The following is a 22,517-nucleotide window of genomic DNA, read 5'->3' as shown; positions in this document are numbered from 1 at the left end:
CCTTAAGTAACGCGAAAACATAACAAAGGAAGTGCGTAGAAGCAAAAAACAGTGGAAGCAGGAGTATGTAACGGTGCGAACAATAAACAGACAGTAATTTACAAATGAAGATGAGAGTCATCCAAATATTGATTGATAGCATGTATTAGAGCAGGAGACATATCGGTAAGCAAGCAGGAGACATTGGTGGGGAGAGCTTTCTGAAGACTGAGAAGACGAGAAATAAAAGCCGGACGAAAAGAATCATACACAGGGCATTGGAATAATAAATGATTTACATCAGCACTCAGAGTACCACATATACAGGAGGAGTGGGGGGAGGGGAGAGGTTAAAACGATGTTTATACAGAGGAGTAAGAGCATGGTTAAAGCGAAGACGAATAATGTTGGTAATGTGACGGCGAGAATAGTTACCCTTCAAATACCAAGGATAGGGAGGAATACAAGGCTGAATATTGTAATAATAGCGACCTTTATAAGAAGCTGATCTAGTCCAATCTTCTTGCCACTGATCATAAGTATAATGTTTAAGAACTGGATAAAAATCGGGTAGAGGAACTGCAAGGTTAAGTAGGGATTTGCCATCACAAACAGCTCGCTTCGCGAATAAATCCGCCTGTTCATTCCCATAGATACCTATATGACTAGGGACCCAGACAAAAGTGAGAACCACCCCAGATTGATGCAAAGTATAAATGAGACTTTTAACATGATACAAATACCAGTTAAAAGAAAGATGAGATGACTTGAGCGACTGAACTGCACTGAGGGAATCCGTATAAATAGCTGCGTTAGGTATAGAATGATGCTTAATGTACATGAGAGCTTGACGAAATAAAAATTTCCGCAGTGTAGATAGAAAAGTCACTGGGTAAACGATAGAGTTCAGCAACATTGGTATTGACAATATAGAACGCTGCTCCAACGCCAGAAGAGTTTTTTGAGCCGTCTGTATATATCTGGACGCCAGAATCACTTAGAGCAAAACGTAGCTTCTTAAAAGGAGGGCCAGTCAACGAAGAACCAGGAAGAGAAGAGGAAAAAGAAGATGTAGGGGAGATAATGATAGAAGGGACAAAAAATAAACAATCAAAATTTACTGAATAAACGGGGGAAGAAGCAGTGCGTAAGATAGTGTTTTTATAGGAAAGAAGAAATTGATATGCATACAACAAAGCAGGCATCTTACGACGGCGGGCCTGTGAAAGAAGAGAATATTCATCTAATAACTGCAATTTAGGAAGCAATGTGTGTTGAGCCAGAGCAAATCTTTTAAGTAAATATTTAGATGTTATCATTTTACGGCGAATGGGAAGAGGGAACTCACCGGTCTCGACAAGGAGAGCATTAGTAGGGGTAGACAACAATGCTCCAACACAAGTTCTCAGGGCTTTAAATTGTAAAGTATTTAAGTGGTTAAGAACAGAATCCGACGCAGTATCTATAACATGCGCACAGTAGTCGAGTCTAGAGCGAATAGTAGCGGAATATAACAACTGAGCTGTGCCAGGGTCAGCACCCCATGATCGTCTAGTTACCACTTGGAGAATTTTAATATACATATCAGAAGAATTACGTAACTGAGTAATATGATGTTTCCAAGATAACGAGCGGTCTAGCATAACACCAAGGTATTTATGGGAGGAACAAAAAGGAATGACATGAGAATCGAAAACAAGTGGCTCAGAGTTAAACCTACGCTTAGAGGTAAAAAACATTGCACAGCATTTGGAGGTAGAAAGTTGAAGACCATGGAAAGTAAGCCATGTAATGACTTGCTCCATTAGCTGATATATATGGTGACGACACACATCGACATTACTATGAGAGTAATAAAGAACTATATCATCAGCATAAAAAAGAATGCGAGCTTTTTGGGTAACCAATTGTTCAAGATTACTCATATACAGGGCGAAAAGCAGACCACTTAAAATGTCTCCCTGAGGAACACCGACAGATGACAGACGACAAGGAAGAGAAGAATAAGCGGATTTAAGTGAAAGTTTCCGATACGTAAACAAATTACGCAAGATGTGGAGAAAATGAGCAGGAAAACCTTTCTGTGCAAGATTAGTCCAGAGAAGATGCAGTGGTATGGAGTCAAAAGCTCCTCGTATGTCCAAAAAAATAGCAATAAGACAATCCTTACGAATTTGCGCTAATAAAATATCGATAAGTAAAATGTTAATAGCATCTTGAGCACAACGACCTTTAAAGTAGGCGAATTGATATTTGGGAACCAAATTATAATATTCAAGAGACCACAGGAGTCGTTGAAGGAGAATTTTTAAAAACGTCTTGCGGATACACGAACCAAGGACAATCCCTCGAAAGCCATTAGCGTCAGTTTGAAGTTGACCAGGTTTGGGGATAGGTACTAAAAAAAATCATTCCAAGAGGTAGGAACAGAAGTAGTGAGAAGTATATTATTATAGAGAGCTAATAAAGCTTGTTTAGCACGGAGAGGGAGAATTCGGAGCATATCATATGATATATAATCAGGGCCTGGAGACGAACTCTTTGCATTACACAAGGTGGCCTCAAGTTCAGAAAGGTGTATAGGTTGGAGTAATACAGAAAAGCGGGAAGAGCATGGAGACAGGGGGATAGTAAAGTCGGGCACGACATAATCAGGAGTGAGGGAGTTGAGAAAGATAGATAGAATCTGTGGAGGGGTGACAGAGGGTGGAATGTATTGAGAAGCTCGGGTAAGGGAACGAATTGCACTCCATAAGTGAGAAGACGAAGAATGAGCGTTTAGGGAGGAAATAAAGGATCGCCATGCAGCACGGCGTTTAGAAAGAAAAACTCGTCTAGTATAAGCAATATGTTGTTTAAGACGGAAATAATGTTGGGGGGCTAATGTTTTCCTATATATCCGGAATAAACGGCGTCGTTTAAGAACCAGATTATGGCACTCTGAGTCCCACCATCGTAAAAAGGAAGAGGGGCGAGCAGAGTGGGAAGAAATAGGTTTATAGGGATGATAAAGATCGAGATAATCTTGTAATAAATTGAAAGAGAATAGAAAAGGACAAAATATTATCCGAAAGAAGCTCAATACGATGGGTAACATAAGTAATAAAAGATATTCTATCAAAGTGACGGAGGGAGCGAACATTACTGGTACATGTAGGAGCGGAAGAAGAACTAGGAAACCTACCAAGACCATACGTAAGAATAATAGGGAAATGGTCGCTAGAATGTGTATCAGTAAGACGGTGCCAAGTTACAATCGAAGCCATTGCAGGACGACATAATGATAAATCCACAGCACTGGGAGGAGAGCCGAGGGGAGTGAGGCGCTTGGGAGAACCATCGTTTAAAATGACAAAGTCATGCGATTGGGAGGCAGTGAGGAAATAAGAACCCAGGGAAGTATCACTACTGCTTCCCCACATAGAATGATGAAGATTAAAGTCCCCTAAGAGGAGAAGCTCGTTATGAGAAGAAAATTGCTGCAAGAATCGACACCATTGAATGTGAGAAATAGAAAGATCTGGAGGGCAATAAAGGTTAATAATGGAAAGGCGATTATATGAGATACCAAGAACAAATGTATGGGGTAGACAATACGAGATATCAAGACGTTGATAGGATAAACTATGGTGAATAAATAAAGCAACACCACCGTAACCAACACCATCACAGCGTTCAACATTAAAGCCATTTAAATAAAACTCAGAGGATGGGGAAAACCAAGTCTCCTGTAATGCTATAATGAATGGGGAAATTTCATTTATCAAAAATTGTAACTCATACCGTTTAGAAGGAATACTCCTAGCATTCCACTGCAGGATACGTAGCATCTAAAGAGAACATAGTGTGCACACATTCACGAAGCTTATAAAGTGTATGTGCGACATGTGGCTGGTCCCCTAATAATTGAATAAGTTGTAGAAATAGTTGATGAATACCACTTTGGAGATACGCCTTTTGGCGTAGTACAGGGGAACTAGATGAATGAGAAGGAGCTGAAGGTAAACACTGAGAATTACGGGACGTAGATGGAATCGGGGACGGGGAGGATGAAGATGAAGTGGATGGAAAGACCGAGGTATGTGAAGACACTGGAGGGGGTCGGATGAGATTAAGATACCCAGACTTATCGAAACCAGGTGTTGGAATGGGACGGGGCTCTTTCATAACCACCTGAGTAAATTTACGTTTCCTCGGGGTTTCCACAGGTGAAGTGGAACTAGTAGAAGGAAGAGGTGGAAAAAGATGGGTATTATTGGACATGTCAAATTGGGTCGAGGGTATTCTAGCAGACGCCTCGGAAAAGGATAGATTTTCTGTACACATAAGCTTTTTAAGGGCAGTTTGCTGTTGATGAGTAGGGCAGTTTGATGAGCCAGTATAATGTTCCTGATGACAGTGAACACAGCGGCGAATATTTTCCTGACACTCTGATGTAAGGTGATGTAACGCACAATGCCCACATCGGGGTGACTTAGCTTGACAGTTTTTAATCGTGTGTCCATATCGCTGACATTTTGAACAGATAATCGGGGAAAATATGAAAGGGGAAACCTCTAAATGCACTTGAAACAAAGAGACATATTGAGGAAGAGTTTGAGAGCGAAAAACAATCTTAACTGTTCCAGTTGGAACGTAGTTCACTCCACTGGGCTCCACAACCTTACGGTTAAGCCGCTTGACCGATTTGACCCGAACATCAGATTTAAGGTATTTAAGAATGTCAGAATCAGAAACATTCTTTTCCACACCGCGTATAAGACCAACACGAAAGATATTGGAACTGGGAATATATGCTTTCAATGAGTTAGTTGCAAGTATGGAATGACGTAGAAAGGAATTAGCTTGGATCGCGGAACTAAATTCCACCAATAATCTATTTCGTCCTTTGGGCGTTATACCTTTCACAAAAATATCATTATCGTAAAACAAGCGCCCAAGCGCCATGGGATGTAGCCCACCAATATTTTTCGACTTAGTTGATTCAACAAATACAATAAATGGACCAAAATGAGCCTGTTGATAAACCTCCAACTTTTCAGGAGGTGGGGGAGGTGGAGGAGGCGGCTGAGCGGCATTAGACTGTTGAGGTTGTAAAGGCTGCTGTAATGAATTCATATTTGAAGTGAGATTAATCAAATCGGTTTGCATCGGCACAGTTTCTTCACCACCAACATTGGCATTAGATGAGGGATCCGGTGCCTCATCTCCTCCACTATCAGTATCCATCACCAAAGCGTACACAGACACACACTCGCCAAACGGTCACACACTACTTGTCACCGCAGGCAAACACCAGACTGCAACCAAAGAACGATCCGCACCGTACGAGACACACGAACGGACTCCGAGAAGCACGTCGTTTGCGTCGTTTGGCTATTTGTTGACATGGAAACGACAAGGAATTTGCCGAAGCTGTGCCAACATCTCACGAACAACGAATTGACTTGACATGTTTTCCACGCCAACATGTTAAAAGTGTTAACCTCAACATTCTGAGTTAACATGCAAAGTCAATTGGAAGGCACAATCACAATATACATGTTAATTGTAACATGTTAAATATAACATGTTGGCGTTAAATGTTAATCAGTGGAGATCGGCCTTAACATTAACTTTAAGTAGACGCCATTTTTACATCTAATGCACATACGGCTCTTTATAGAACCTCGTTGGAAGTATGGAGAAGGTACTTCCCCTTTATTTCATATGCTGCACTCTGGAATCATAGAAGGGAACTATTGCTTGAAAACGATTGTAACTTCCCTTACAAGCTTAAGAATTGGTTTAACATCTGCAAGTGACAATCAATCCCAACCAATCTCCTCAAGAAAGAAGAAGAAGAACATCTGCAAGTGCCATCTACTGGTCCACTGTCATCTACTGGTCCTTTTACCTTAAAGGCCGGTCTCCACTGTTTAACATTTAACACCAACATGTTAAATTTAACATGTTACAATTAACATGTATATTGTGATTGTGCCTTCCAATTGACTTTGCATGTTAACTCAGAATGTTGAGGTTAACACTTTTAACAAGTTGACGTGTTTTCCACTCCAAGTGGAAAACATGTCAAGTCAATTCGTTGTTCCCTCGAAAGCCATTAGCGTCAGTTTGAAGTTGACCAGGTTTGGGGATAGGTACTAAAAAAAATCATTCCAAGAGGTAGGAACAGAAGTAGTGAGAAGTATATTATTATAGAGAGCTAATAAAGCTTGTTTAGCACGGAGAGGGAGAATTCGGAGCATATCATATGATATATAATCAGGGCCTGGAGACGAACTCTTTGCATTACACAAGGTGGCCTCAAGTTCAGAAAGGTGTATAGGTTGGAGTAATACAGAAAAGCGGGAAGAGCATGGAGACAGGGGGATAGTAAAGTCGGGCACGACATAATCAGGAGTGAGGGAGTTGAGAAAGATAGATAAAATCTGTGGAGGGGTGACAGAGGGTGGAATGTATTGAGAAGCTCGGGTAAGGGAACGAATTGCACTCCATAAGTGAGAAGACGAAGAATGAGCGTTTAGGGAGGAAATAAAGGATCGCCATGCAGCACGGCGTTTAGAAAGAAAAACTCGTCTAGTATAAGCAATATGTTGTTTAAGACGGAAATAATGTTGGGGGGCTAATGTTTTCCTATATATCCGGAATAAGTCTTCAAGAAAGTACCGGTGCAGGATGGAGGAAGAGCTTTTTGTCGAAGTCTCCTTTTAAGTCGACTGAGATATTCTCTCACATACGCTATATCTTTTTTGCGGCCGGGGTGACACCTTAACTATACATCTCACCTCGCCGGACTAAATAGCATAACTGGCTGTCTCTAAGTAGGTTGACGGCCTTCCCCAGCAATGTTATCTACTTGCATCATCCAAGACATTGATCCCGATATCCCGGAAGAGGACATCTGTGAAGCCCTTCTCTCGACCGGTTTCCACTTTGTTCACCGCCTCTACAACGGCACCGACCCAGCAGCAGAGGTCCTGCTCTACTACACATCTGCTGCTGCCTGTCTCTCAGTCCAGAAAACCGGCGCTCTCGTCCATCACCGCCTCTACTCCGTGGTTTCTACACCGGCTCACATCCAAGCTGAGATTGACGCAGACGAAGAACTGGCTGCTAGTGCTGACATTACGCCTCCCCAGTCCCCACCATCCCCATTACCAGTGTCTTCCTGCCCTTCCCCTCTTCCTACTACCACCACCGTATCTACTACTACCGCTACCCTTACTACTCCTTGTATCGTATCTGTCACCACCACTACTATGACTACTACTACTACTACCTCCACCACTACCACTAATGTCGCCCATACCTCTGCTTCTCTTACTACTCTGACTATGTTTCATCCTTTCCTCCTATCGCAAGCTTCTCTGCCCCTCCCTACCATCACTGTTCAAACGTCTCACCCTCCTTCTACGCAGCCATCTGCCGAGGGACATACCGTCGCTTCTCCGGAGTACATGCTACGCCTACCTCAGCACACACCACCATCCATCTACAGCTTCGTCATCCGAAGGATCGATCCCAGCATCGCGCCTGCCGCTCTTGCCCACGACCTCCGCCAGGCAGACATCCCTGTACAGCGCGCCTTCCGCATCTATAACTCAGACGGACCTACTTTCCTGGTGCGGATTCAACAACCCACCTCAGCCGCCGTCCAGCGCCTCATCGATTCCGGAATTCACATCTATGGTCGCCATCACCGTGTGGAACCTTCGCATTCTCCCCCACAACCCCTGCACCGTCCTAACACACCTCGCAGTCGTCCCCGGTCTGACCCTCATCCTATCTCACCTCGTCCACATCTTAGATCACCTACTGTCCCAACCCTGCCACCCTACTCATCCCCCACTCCACCATCCCCAGATCTACTCCGCCTACTTCTTACTTCCCTCACCAACTTCTCCTCATTCTACAATACCTTCGCATTACACCTTTTCCCTAGCCCACTCTCATAAATCATTAGGATATTTCAATGCTCTGTATCATTCATATTGCATCTCTGTATTTTAATTTAATGGAAACAATAAAAACTCATCCTAATACTAAAGCCCCCTTAGACACGAGGCCTTTCCTTTTCCAACCAGCATTCTTCACATCGCCTTTTCTCAACCCAATTTCCACACATCTCCTCCTCCCCGCCCAAGCTCTCGGCCAGAGGGAGGGCGTAACCCTTCAGGTGGCCCGCTCCACCCCTTCAGGGTAGGGAATGAAAACTTTATCAGACAGACAGACCGGCACAGCACTCGCGTGTCCACACTTTTTTCGGCTGGGTGGCCCTCTTCTCTGCGCATATTCAGTCGGCCCAAGAATAATTAAACGTGCAGACGCCTAGTTGGCTGTCGCCTTCCCCCACTCCACCATGTTTTACACCTGTCTTATTCAGGATGTGGACACCACTCTCCCCGACCTGTATATTCGCCGTGAAATCGGCCAGGCTGGTTACCCCATCTACGATGTCCAGCGGCTCCGGGATGACTTCACTGGTCAACTTTCGACGGAGGTTCTGACCTTCTTCCTCCTCGGACGCCCCTGCAGCCCTGATCTCCAACGGCGCACCCATCAACGGCAGGCTCCATGAATTGGTCTCTACTCCGGAGGAACTCATCGAGGCGCGGCGCCACCATCCTCATCCCATTTCCACTGTTCATGTCCGTAAGCCTCACACAACCTCACCGCTTCCCGAGCCCCCCTCCGTCATACCGACCACTCTCATCGCTACCACTACCCCTACCACTACCATCACCACTTCTGCCCTTACTACCCCGTCTACTTCTCTTCTTCTTACCACGACTAGCCACCTCACTCCTATCATGTCCACTCCCACCACCTCCCTCTCTACCACTCTCTCCAGTCCACACACACCGCCTGTCATCTACACGGATGCCGCCCTTCCAGCTCAGCACTTCTCTCGAGCCGAAGCCACTACAGCAACGCCCTCTCCCCAGCAATCTTTTTCTCCGAGCTGTGTCATCCGTGGCCTTGACCCCGCCATCGCCGACCGGGATATCCTGGAGGAACTACAACTGGCAGGCGTCTCCGCTCGTCGGGCGTTTCGTATTTTCAACGCCAACGGCCCGACCTTCATGGTACGCATCCAACTCTCCTCTGCAGCCGACGTAGACCATCTAGTCACCACCGGCGTCCGATTTGCGGACATATCGATTGGAGCCCTCTCGCTCCCACCCCGCCCCGACCGATCTCCTCCTCTCACCACTTCTCGTAGTCCGCCGCCCACCCCTACCCCGCAAGCTGTCCACTTAGCCGCTCCACAACCGAACTTCCTCATTTCGCCCTTCCAGACTCTAGACCTCCTTCGCCTACTAGCCACTTCCCTTACCAACATAAACACCACTCTTTCCCACTTTCTGTCTCAATTCTACCCTCCTCCTTACTTTCTCTCTGCACAATATATGTAATTTTTGTAATTCTCTGTAAATACTGTCACTTTCTGTAACGCGCGCCCGGGATACATCGGTATTAAATAAATCACTTGTCTCCTCTTCCCCCGGTGTTTGCGGGGGTGTGCCTGTGCGGGGTGCATTGTGGGTCTTCCCTGGGTCCCGGCTTCTTGTGACGGCACCTTTACGCTAGATTCTCTCACTCCTTTTCCCCCTCTGGTGTGTACGACACACACCCACTATTTTTTCTCTTTTTCGGTAAATACTTTCCTTTACATGGCCGAAGAGCTCCTTAGTTGAGCTGATGGCCCGCCCCTCCTCGTTTGAGGAGAGGGAGTGAAATAACTTGTTTTCGCTTCGCCCGGTACAGCTAATAGAGGCATTATAATTATTTATGAAGATATTATACATATCAAGCCCACCTGGTAGCCAGATTGTTAAGGCGTGAAGTTTATACTATAAATGGTCTGACAGAGTAGTCCGTAGGTTGAAAATATATTCACCGGGCGATTGGCCGTGCGCGTAGAGGCGCGCGGCTGTTAGCTTGCATCCGGGAGTTAGTAGGTTCGAATCCCACTATCGGCAGCCCTGAAGATGGTTTTCCGTTGTTTCCCATTTTCACACCAGGCAAATGCTGGGGCTGTACCTTAATTAAGGCCACGGCCGCTTCCTTCCAACTCCTAGGCCTTTCATATCCCATCGTCGCCATATGACCTATCTGTGTCGGTGCGACGTAAAGCCCCTAGCAAAATATATATATATATATATATATTCACCATCGGAATGTTGGCCAGCTGGGTAGCAGAGGTGGTGGTATACAATTTATAATCACTGGATTCGATTCCAAACCTCTCCCCAGTGTTGGAATGAGGGATATAACACTGTTGATGGTGATTCGTCCGCCGGATGGAGATACTAAGCATTGAGCAGACCCTATTCGACAGTAGGCTAAGTGCCGACAATGGGTTTCACCTCCCTTCCTCCTATTATATAGAAGGGATACAAAGTTTTTCATTTCATTTTATTTCATTAGGACGGGCATCCGGTCGTAAAATCCTGCTACGAAGATTCATCTCGCTTAACACTCTACCCGTATGAAATGAAATGGCGTATGGGGTATGGCTTTTTAGGGACATAATTATTCGAAGGTGGTTAACTCTATTTGGGTTTGACAAGTAAGTTTGGTCGCCATAGCAACCATTTGGCATGGGATATGGCGTCAAATAGGTGTAGTGTAGTGTATTAAAATCGTACACATTACTGTACATTCGAAGTTCGTTTGTCAGGTAGCCGTTTTCACGAAATGATTCCTTCGAGAATTTTTTCGTGCTTTCTAGGGCATTCTAAAACTTACTTCCCGGTTAAACGATCTCTCTCCCAAGGGTAAGCCAAAAAAAAAAAAGACCAGTTATGAAGATAAGCTCCTTTATGACTATATTGGCGATATGTGTTTAAAAATCAAAATGACGAGATCATCAAATCTAATTTTACTTCGTACAGTTATCATCCAACTTCCTTCTTTCGTACATTATTTTGGTTCATTAGTTTCATGATTCTTATTTCTAAAGTACGTATTCTAATGTAGAATATCTTCACAGTGTTTATTGAGAAGTGTTGAATAAGTGTCCTAACCAAATTGATGGTTCATTAATACCTTCACGTTAGGAGCAATACTTAACAGCAATAACAAATGTTTTATTTAGTAGCGATTTAGTGTATAAAGCTAATTTCTGGAGCTTTTTGGAATGTATAACCTTGAAGTTCCAAATTCTTCAGAGGTTATTGTGTCCAACATTGTCAAAGATGTTCCAAACCAAAGTTAGTCATGAATTAATGTGTTTTACTGGTGACAGGATGGAAATGAGTCTCTATTAATTATATAATTTATTTAATGCGCACAATGTGCAAAGAATTACTATATAAAACATTAATCTTCATTGCAAAATTTCACCAGTGATTCTGATCGCTGTTTACAATTTAAAACATGGTACCTAGTACAGTGTGCACCACATCTTAAACTCAGGAGGACCAGAGTGATAAAGCAATGCAACCATCTATTTGATAATACTGTACCTAAGTATTCTTCACAGAATGTTATATCTCTCCATTTGGATACATTGTCCGAATCGCTTATATAATGTAAGTATTGTCGTGGCCATAGTGAAACAAATAGGGATGACATATTGTAGGTGGCTATAAGGACTATAATTTCAATCAATCATTTACCACCGTCTGTCTGTCTGTTTTTTGTTCAGTGTGTTATTTCATGGTGAAGGTGTAAGGATCTAAAACATTTAAGTGAATGGTACTTTTTTAAAAACTCCATTCAAGCGTATTTGTCTACCAATGTCATTCCCTGTCATCTCTCCCCTGATAGCTTGAAACATACCGTTTTTTATTATTTTTTGTGTTTAAAAGAAACATATCGTTTAGTCAAACACTTCAGGCTGGGAAGACTTGGGAGTAAACAGGTATCATCTTTGATTGCCATCGCAAGTATTTTATTTGAACTAGAGTCTGTGTCAGTTTCTGTTCTGATTAACAGCAGCAGTCTAAAATTACATTACATGCTTGAATTCAGTAATATCCAATATACCTACTGTGTTTTTTTATTGCCTTTCATTGCACTGATATAGCAGGTCTTATAGCAATGATGGGATAGAGTTTGGAAAGAAGCGTCCGTGGCCTTAATTAATGTACAGCTTCAACATTTGCCTGGTGTGAAAAATAGTAAACCACATAAAACCATCTTCACGGCTGCTGACGTAGTGGGGTTCAAATCTACCTTCCCACTCCTAGCTGTTTCCTATTCCATCTTCACCATAAGACCTGTCTCTGTTGGTGTGAAGTAAAGGGGAAAAAAAGAAAAATTGGAGTTTAAGGCTTATTTAAGAAAATCGGTGAATGAAGCTGTACCTATAGAACACCTTCGGTGGTGGGGTCATGTGAGGCAAATGCAGAAGGATAGGTTACTTTGGAGAATAATGGACTAGGCCTTAGAGGTTAAGAGAAGTAGACACAAAACAAGGCAATGATAGAATTAGTTTCAAATTATTTTATTACAAAAGTTGTGGAGCTAAACGATGGGTACATTCTGATGTGTTTGTTTCGAGATATTGCAAGTTTATTTTAAATTTTTTATTGGTGTTGTCATTGTTGTTGTTTGAGTTATTAGTCCATAGACTGGTTTAATGCAGCACTCCATGCCAACCTATCCTGTGCTAATCTTTTCATTTCTGCACAACTTCTACATCCTATATCAGCTCTAACCTGCTTGTCATAGTCATACCTTGCATCCTTACCACATTCACTTCCCTTGGAAACCAATGGAACAAGTCCTGGGTGTCTTAAGTTGTGTCCTGTCCTTCTATCTCTTCTTCTTAAATGCTGACAATAATGAGAAGTGATTCGTATCTTCTTTTGCTGTATATATATTAGCCATAATATAGTTAATCTAATAGTGTTATGATTTTTTCTTTTGCTTCTAGGTGCAGCATTTCTTGTAACAGCTTACTCATTTTTCTTCATAATTGGTCACTTTCTATTATTTCGGTTAGTCAATTATACTTATAGTCTACTAGTATTTTAGTTATTGTTATTTTGTAATTTCTGAATGTTGTCATGTAAGGAACATGTGTTAAATAAAATAACATCTCACCTTCTTATCAAACTTAGCCAAATCAATCTCCTCTCACCAGTTTGATTCATTAGGTATCTCTTCATTTATGATTCGATCTATCCATCTCACCTTCAGCATTCTTCTGTAACATCACATTTCAAAAGCTTCTATTCTCTTTCTTTCTGTGCTAGTTATCGCCCATATTTCAAATTCCTATATCAATGTTTGAAGTGAGCAAATTTCTTTTCTTAAGAAAGGCCTTCCCTGCTTGTGCTAGTCCTCCTTACTTCTGCCATCATTAGTTATTTGACCACCCAAGTAACAGTATTGTTTGAACCCCACTATCAGCAGCCCTGAAGATGGTTTTCTGTAGTTTCCTATTTTCACACCAGGCAAATGCTGGGGCCGCTTCCTTCCCACTCCTAGGCCTTTCCTATCGCATCATCACCATAAGACCTATCTGTGTCGGTGTGACGTAAAGCAAATAGTCATAATAACGATAATAAAAGTAACAATATTCATTTACTTCTTTTATGACTTCATTTCCTATTCTAATATTTCCTGCGTCACTTGACTTTGTTTGACTGCACTCCATTACTTTTGTCCCAAGACTGTATCCATATGTTTCAGCAATTTCTCCAGATCTTCTGCAGACTTGGATAAAATAACAATATCATTGGCAAATCTCAGAGTTTTGATTTCATGTCCTTGGATTTTGATTCCCTTTCTAAATTCCTCTTTGATTTCCTTTACTGCCTGTTTTATATAAACATTGAAAAGAAGGGGGACAAACTGCAGCCTTTCCTCACTGCTTTTTGGATTGCTGGTTCTTTTTCAAAGTCCTCGATCCTTATCACTGCAGACTGTTTTTTATACAGATTGTAGATAATTCTTTTTTTCTCATTATCTGATACTGATCACCTTCAGAATCTCAGATAGCTTAGTCTAATCATTAGTGAATGCCTTTTGTAGATCTACAAATGCCATGTATGTGGGCTTGTCCTTAAGTCGATACTCTAAGATCAGATGTAAAGTCGAGATTGCTTCATGTGTTCCTACATTTCTTCTGAATCCAAATTGATCATCTCCCAACTTCCTTCAACTTGTGTTTCCATTCTTCTCTAAATAATACGTGTTAAAATTTGCAGGTGTGAGATACTAAAGTAATGGTACAGTAATTTTCACACTTGTCAGCACCTGCTTTCTTGGGAGTAGTTACAACAACATTCTTCTGAAAATCTGTGGACACTTCTCCTATATTATACATCTTACACACTAAATGGAATAACCTCACCATGCTAGTTTCCCCTCAGACAGTTCCCTGCCTGTCATATGAGGCGACTAAAAGAGGCCCCAGGGGCTCTGAACTTGGAAGTGTGGGTTGGCAACCAGTTAGCTGAGTCCTGGCATTGTTTCCACTTACCGTACTTGTGCTGGGATCCTTAACTTTCATTTATCTTATCCAACTCCTGTTTTTTTTTTTGACGCTGAGAGTATTAGAGTATTTGGTGCCTAGGGTGTCGTTCATTTTCACACTCTTCATGGCCCTTTTCTTTCTTTGGCTGATACCTTCATTTTTGAAGTGTTGGATCTCTTTCATTCTCTCTCTCTGATTAGTGTTATATGGATGGAACAACGCAACTCCCTAGGTGTTAATATAATTAATGATCTTCATTGGTGAAATCTTATTAACGAGGAAGCTAAGAAAGGTTACAGATCTCTTCACATGGTTATGAGAGTATTTAGCGGTTGTAGTAAGGAAGTAAAAGAGAGGGTGTCTAACTCTCTGGTAAGACCGCAGTTAGAATATGGCTCCAGTGTATGGGACCCTCACCAGGACTGCTTCATACGAGAACTGGAAAATATTCACAGGAAAGCAGCGCGATTTGTTCTGGATGATTTCCGACAAAGAAGTAGTGTTATAAAAAGGTTGCAAACTTTGGGCTGGGAAGACTTGGGAGAAAGGAGACAAGATGCTTGACTATGTGGTATGTTTTGAGCTGTCAGGGGTAAGTTAGCATGGAATGTCATAATTATAAGCTTGAGTGGAGTTTTTAAAAGTAGGATAGATCATAATATGAAGATAAAGTCAGATTTCAGGAGGCCAGATTAAGGTAAATATTCATTTATAGGACAAGGAATAAGGGATTGGAATAAATTATCAAAAGAATTGTTTGATAAATTTCCAAGTTCATTGAAAATATTTAAGAAAAAGCTGGTAAACAATTGATAGGAATCTGCCATCTGGGCGACTGCTCTAAATGCAGATCATTGATTGATTGATTGTTGCCTAGTTGTCTTCCTCTCAAAACAATTATCAAAACCACCACCTCAGGCAGTTGTCCATCTTGTAATTACAGTAGTTTAAAATGAGATGGTGTCTCTTCATTTCTCAGTTGATCACACCTGAACTACTGGATCATTTGAGTTGAAGTTTGGTATGATTATACCTAAAATATTCAGTTAAAATACAATACTAATTAATTCTTTTTACAAGTTAAGTTTTTCTAAATGGCAGGCTTTAATATGTTAGTATTTATTGAACGTGTGCATGTGTTATAAGCTAAAACCTAAAATAATTGGCAAATGGTTAATCCTATCTCCAAATAAAGCCAAGCAAGTGTTCTCAAAATTCAATTTTCTAAAAGAAAGGCCATATACATTTTTTTTGTAACTATTATGGTTCACTAGGAAATTCAGCTCTGACATGTTAAAGCTTGCATTCCAGAGCACCCTCTGGCCAAGTGCTGTTCATCTGTGTCTTGGCCAGTTCTTGATAACTCCTGCTAACTCAGACTGGACACCAGAATGTGTGAAGGTTGCTGCTTAAAAATTATACACATCAGCGAAGGTACAGACAGAAATGACTGGCAACTGTTGGTCCGTCAACGACGGGTACGTTCTGCTAATACTGTATATTCCTGTCTGACATTATTGTTTGATATTAAAAATAGCAAGGACTAGAGATGTTAAATTTCATTTACATCAGTTTTGCATTTATAGAATGTTATTCAAAGCAATGTCTGACTCCTTGGCTAAATGGTCTTTGTTCCAGAGGGGTCTCGGGTTTGATTCCTGTTTAGATTGGGGATTTCAACCTTCATTGATTAAATCATTTGGCACAGAGACTGGGTGTGCGCGCTGTCTTCAATGTTAGATTTCATCCTAGGTAGCATCCTATCTCCATAGATATGCAGATTTCCAGTGGACTTCAATTGGAAAGACCTTTTCAATTTTACAAGTTGCTTTTATGTTGCACCAGCATAGATAGGTCTTATGACAACGATGGGATAAGAAAGGCCTGGGAGTGGGAAGGAAGTGGCCGTGGCCGTAATTAAGGTACAGCCCCAGCATTTTCCTGGTGTGAAAATAGGAAACCACCCCCTGTGGGTGGGGGATGCAGATGAAGAATACATCCGCAGTATCCCCTGCCTGTCGTAAGAGGCGGCTAAAAGGGGCGATCTAGGCGCAGACATGGATTGCGGTTTGGTGCTATGTGTTGGACCCCCTGTGGATGGGAGGGGCTGAATACTTTAACAGGTAATCCCTGCCTGGTTACAAGGCGACTAAAAGGGTCATGTGGCCGTGGTCCCCTCTTTATTTTTTTTTGTTTTTGAGGGTTAGTTGTAAACCAATTCAAAATTCTCGATGTGCGTGCTGCTCGGAGATGGGCCTCCTACGTATGCAATTATGCTTGAAAGCCTGCGTGTGACCACCCAGGGATCAGCGGGTGGGACTGTCATGTACCCTTGCAGTAGTATCCACCTGACAACCAAGTCCCCACACAGCCGAATGTCAGAAGGACGTATTATTATTAATTGTTTTTTATTTTTTCTCATGGTTCATGTTTGTGGGTTACTGTAGTCACGTCCTAGTTCGTGAACCATGGGCAACAGCTGAGTGGCCTAGTAAGTGGTCCTGAGAGTCGGGATACCAGTTGGTATGGAATGGGAGTGGGCATCTCGGACATATTCTGAGTCGTGGTCCTCCTTGTGCTCAGGCGGCTAGGACTATACAATTCACCGGTGGTCCATAACCCGTTAGAGGAGAGATCCTCACTTGGACTATGTGCAAGTAGGGCAGCATCCTCCTTCATGAATTTACCGAGCTCAGAACACTTTAAGCAAGCCTCGGACCTATGGGAGTAATGGAGTCCCACTCCCATTTGACAGGCGAGGGACTCCTTGGAAACAACTTGGCGAACGAAATGGAATTCAATGGGGAGCTATCAATATTAATGGGGCTTATGGAAGAAAGAAGGTAGAGCTGGCTGAGTCAGCAAAGAGGATGCATCTGGATGTGCTTGGAGTAAGTGATATTCGGGTAAGGGGAGATAATGAGGAAGAGATAGGAGATTATAAAGTGTACTTGACGGGTGTTAGAAAGGGAAGGGCAGAGTCTGGGGTAGGGCTCTTTATCAGGAATACCATTGCACGCAACATAGTTTCTGTTAGGCACGTAAATGAGCGAATGATGTGGGTAGATTTGTCAGTGGGAGGAATAAGGACAAGAATTGTGTCCGTGTATTCACCATGTGAGGGTGCAGATGAGGATGAAGTTGGCAAGTTTTATGAAGCATTGAGTGACATCGTGGTCAGGGTCAACAACAAGGATAGAATAGTGCTAATGGGCGATTTCAATGCGAGAGTTGGGAATAGAACTGAAGGATACGAAAGGGTGATTGGTAAATGTGGGGAAGATATGGAAGCTAATGGGAATGGGAAGCATTTGCTGGACTTCTGTGCTAGTATGGGTTTAGCTGTTACGAATACATTCTTCAAGCATAAGGCTATTCACCGCTACACATGGGAGGCTAGGGGTACCAGATCCATACTAGACTATATCTTAACAGACTTTGAATTCAGGAAATCTTTTAGGAATGTACGAGTTTTTCGGGGATTTTTCGATGATACAGACTATTATCTGATCTGTAGCGAACTCAGTATCTCTAGGCCTAGGGTAGAGAAAGTGAAATCTGTCTGCAAACGAATAAGGGTAGAAAATCTCCAGGACGAGGAAATTAGACAGAAGTACATGGATATGATTAGTGAGAAGTTTCGAACAGTAGACAGTAAGCAGGTTCAGGGTAGGGAAAGTGAATGGGTGGCATACAGGGATGCTGTAGTAGAAACAGCAAGGGAATGCCTAGGAACAACTGTGTGTAAAGATGGGAAAAGGCGAACATCTTGGTGGAATGATGAAGTGAAAGCAACCTGTAAACGTAAAAAGAAGGCTTATCAGAAATGGCTCCAAACAAGGGCTGAGGCAAACAGGGATATGTACGTAGATGAAAGAGAGAGCGAAACAAATAGTTGTTGAATCCAAAAAGAAGTCATGGGAAGATTTTGGTAATAACCTGGAAAGGCTAGGTCAAGCAGCAGGTAAACCTTTCTGGACAGTAATAAAGAATCTTAGGAAGGGAGGGAAAAAGGAAATGAACAGTGTTTTGAGTAATTCAGGTGAACTCATAATAGATCCCAGGGAATCACTGGAGAGGTGGAGGGAATATTTTGAACATCTTCTCAATGTAAAAGGAAATCATCATGGTGGTGTTGCAAACAGCCAAGCTCATGGGGAGGAGGAAAATGATGTTGGTGAAATTATGCTTGAGGAAGTGGAAAGGATAGTACATAAACTCCATTGTCATAAGGCAGCAGGAATAGATGAAATTAGACCTGAAATGGTGAAGTATAGTGGGAAGGCAGGGATGAAATGGCTTCATAGAGTAGTAAAATTAGCGTGGAGTGTTGGTAAGGTACCTTCAGATTGGACAAAAGCAGTGATTGCACCTATCTATAAGCAAGGGAACAGGAAGGATTGCAACAACTATCGAGGTATCTCATTGATTAGTATACCAGGCAAATTATTCACTGTCATCTTGGAAGGGAGGGTGCGATCAGTCGTTGAGAGGAAGTTGGATGAAAACCAGTGTGGTTTCAGACCACAGAGAGGCTGTCAGGATCAGATTTTCAGTATGCGCCAGGTAATTGAAAAATGCTACGAAAGGAATAGGCAGTTGTGTTTGTTTCGTAGATCTAGAGAAAGCATATGACAGGGTACCGAGGGAAAAGATGTTCGCCATACTGGGGGACTATGGAATTAAAGGTAGATTATTAAAATCAATCAAAGGCATTTATGTTGACAATTGGGCTTCAGTGAGAATTGATGGTAGAATGAGTTCTTGGTTCAAGGTACTTACAGGGGTTAGACAAGGCTGCAATCTTTCGCCTTTGCTGTTCGTAGTTTACATGGATCATCTGCTAAAAGGTATAAAATGGCAGGGAGGGATTCAGTTAGGTGGAAATGTAGTAAGCAGTTTGGCCTATGCTGACGACTTGGTCTTAATGGCAGACTGTGCCAAAAACCTGCAGTCTAATATCTTGGAACTTGAAAATAGGTGCAATGAGTATGGTATGAAAATTAGCCTCTTGAAGACTAAATTGATGTCAGTAGGTAAGAAATTCAACAGAATTGAATGTCAGATTGGTGATACAAAGCTAGAACAGGTCGATAATTTCAAGTATTTAGGTTGTGTGTTCTCCCAGGATGGTAATATAGTAAGTGAGATCGAATCAAGGTGTAGTAAAGCGAATGCAGTGAGCTTGCTGTTGCGATTAGCAGTATTCTGTAAGAAGGAAGTCAGCTCCCAGACGAAACTATCTTTACATCGGTCTGTTTTCAGACCAACTTTGCTTTACGGGAGCGAAAGCTGGGTGGACTCAGGATATCTTATTCATAAGTTAGAAGTAACAGACATGAAAGTAGCAAGAATGATTGCTGGTACAAACAGGTGGGAACAATGGCAGGATGGTACTCGGAATGAGGAGATAAAGGCTAATTTAGGAATGAACTCGATGGATGAAGCTGTATGCATAAACCGGCTTCGGTGGTGGGGTCATGTGAGGCGAATGGAGGAGGATAGGTTACCTAGGAGAATAATGGACTCTGTTATGGAGGGTAAGAGAAGTAGAGGGAGACCAAGACGACGATGGTTAGACTCGGTTTCTAACGATTTAAAGATAAGAGGTATAGAACTAAATGAGGCCACAACACTAGTTGCAAATCGAGGATTGTGGCGACGTTTAGTAAATTCTCAGAGGCTTGCAGACTGAACGCTGAAAGGCATAACAGTCTATAATGATAATGTATGTATGTATGTATGTATGTATTTTTTCTCTATATTTAATGCTCTTTACACACTATGGGGTACATGCTATTGTGGGTGATTGGAGGAAGGGAGTCCTAGTGCTCAATGCCTCGGTCATCCCGTATTAGGCATCGTCCATCATCGGACCCTGGGCAATAGCGGCTACTACCGGGTGGGTATTGCTTTGGCTGCTTGGTTTGGCTACAGAGACCCCTGATCAGAGTGGGTGGCATTCGGGGAGGATGATTTCGGGCATGGCGTCGAAACCACTTCTGCCTGCCTCCTCAGGTAGTTTGCTACCCAAGTCTTTAATATTTGATTCCCTAAGGGGACAACTCCTTGGGAACAAGTGCAGCGTATTAGTCTGGGTTCCAGCTTCTCGAGGTTCCTAGTTGCTACCAGAACCGATGGGCAAGATTTCAAGCTGGTCAAATCGATTCTTTTCAGTCGACACATCAAAAGTGTATATGGCGAACATGAGGATTTTAAGAAAATGCGCAGTGGCGGTTTGCTTCTGAAGATGAGCACTGCACTCTAAGCAGATCGGTTGCTTAAGTGCGACCACTTTGGTGAATTCCCCGTCCAAGTGAAAGAGCAGAAAACCTTGAATCTGGTTCATGGAGTTATTTTTCACCGTGATCTCATTCTGAACACTGATGATGAATTGATGGAAGACATGAAGCACCGTGGCATGACACACGTCCGGCGCATCAACGGTGAAGACATTGCCTTGGGTGCATTCATAGTCTCCTTCAAATTGTCAGTGTTGCCAGAGAAAGTCAAGGTAACAACCTATCGTTGCATTGCGAGGCTGTTCATCTCGCCTCCTATGCGATACTATCAATGCCAGAGATTCGGACACATGGTATCTCGTTGTCCAACTAGGTGTGGTACATGTGAAAGAGAAGCTCATGGCGTGGAAGAGTGCGCAACTCCATATAGGTGGGCTGACAGCTCTGGTCTTCATTCTCCTCGAGATCGGAATTGTCCGGTATACCTGAGTGAGAAGAAGATCCAGGAGATTAAGACCCTGGCCAAGACATTAGACTTCAGCATAATAGCACAGTCTCTCCCAGGTTCATAATTTACAACTGGAGCACCTTCCCAGAATATCGCTGCGCCCAATGCGGCAGTTGCTCCTGTGAGCAATGCCGCAAAGAGAAAGAGCTATTGCAAGAGACAGTTCTCATGGTTGGTCCGTATTGAAGCTGACTATAAGCAAATTATCACAAAATAATTTATTCTATTGAACCACCTACCACAAGCCATGTGCTACGTGGGTGAAATTTACATATTAATCAATTCTACAAGTAAGGATATTCACACACAACTGTTCGTAATATCAAGGACACAATTCAACAATTAAGCACCAGCCTGAACTTGGATTTACGACACCGCTTTTCAAATGTTACAGCATTTTAATCACAACACTCAACTTACCTAAATTATTCTCAATCTCTAGCTGTTGTTTATAGCTATTGGACATTGTTTTTGTATCAAGTTCAGATACAGAATTCTTGGGATTAATATACCCAAAGCAGATTACAATCTTTATCACGACTGTTACTAGCCCAAGATCTGCAAGATCATGGTTTTCATAAAAATAAAAATAAAAATTTCTTTTAATTTTCATTTACATTCTTTTAAATTTATTTCCCATGAGTTCAGACGCTATTTATTCTCAATACTCTTAGTTTGTAATAGGCATTTTCCTTTATTATAATTGTAGCATCTTAAGATGTATTTTAAAGTGTAACATGTTTTCAGTGTATTCCTTGTATGATTGGTTAATGATTCTGACTTTTGATCTTAAGGTGACCTACAGGCTGATGATGCCCTTAACAAGGGGCGAAACATTTTCCTAAGAAGTGTACATAGTATTATGTAAATTTCACCCACGTAGCACATGGCTTGTATTGAATAGGTGGTACAACAGAATAAATTATTTTGTGTTAATTTGTTTAAGAAACCTATGCCGGCACAGCAGGGGAAGAGGACAACAGCGAAAGCCGCGCCTAAGCCGGTAGACAATTAGAAATAGGATTATGGGATTATTATTTATTTATTTATTTATTTATTTATTTATTTAGCTTATGGCTAGTACATAACTCTACATACAAATGTTCAAAAATATAACAAACAATATAAAACCTTAAACAATCAACCAATTTCTAAAAGAGTTCATAAACTTAAATCCAAGATGTCCAACCATTGTACAACCCCATCAGAAGCACACACAAACTCCTTCAGCTGACCGGAGTATGACCTCCTAGGACATTCGGTGACAGTATGACGGATGGTCTGTTTCTTCTCACCACAGTCGCACTCAGGGGAGGAGCGCATACCCCACATATGCAACAATGACCCACAT

At 42.2% G+C, this 22,517-nt stretch overlaps 1 protein-coding gene across 5 annotated transcripts in view; it reads left to right on the top strand.

The window, feature by feature from the left end:
* LOC136877567 (ornithine transcarbamylase, mitochondrial) overlaps window positions 1-22,517 on the top strand; it is a 183,334-nt gene that overhangs the window by 47,202 nt on the left and 113,615 nt on the right. The window contains exons 1-2 of one of the 5 annotated variants that reach the window (XM_067151714.2): window positions 10,643-10,763; window positions 12,869-12,932. The exons of 1 other annotated variant lie outside the window; for it this stretch is intronic. Coding sequence is in view for 2 of the 4 variants with exons in the window: in XM_067151710.2 (XP_067007811.2) it covers window positions 11,126-11,198; window positions 12,869-12,932 (137 nt within the window). In the remaining 2 variants the exon portion in view is untranslated. Of the gene's footprint in view, window positions 1-10,571; window positions 10,764-10,800; window positions 10,948-11,110; window positions 11,199-12,868; window positions 12,933-22,517 lie in introns of those variants that run through there. 3 more of the 5 variants (XM_067151710.2, XM_067151711.2, XM_067151713.2) reach the window with 3 other exon arrangements.

The sequence above is a fragment of the Anabrus simplex genome, chromosome 7 (genome assembly GCF_040414725.1).
Source record: "Anabrus simplex isolate iqAnaSimp1 chromosome 7, ASM4041472v1, whole genome shotgun sequence".
NCBI classification, from domain to species: Eukaryota; Metazoa; Arthropoda; class Insecta; order Orthoptera; family Tettigoniidae; genus Anabrus; species Anabrus simplex.
Note: the sequence above shows the minus strand (reverse complement) of the source record. Positions and strands in the feature narration are given on the sequence as shown.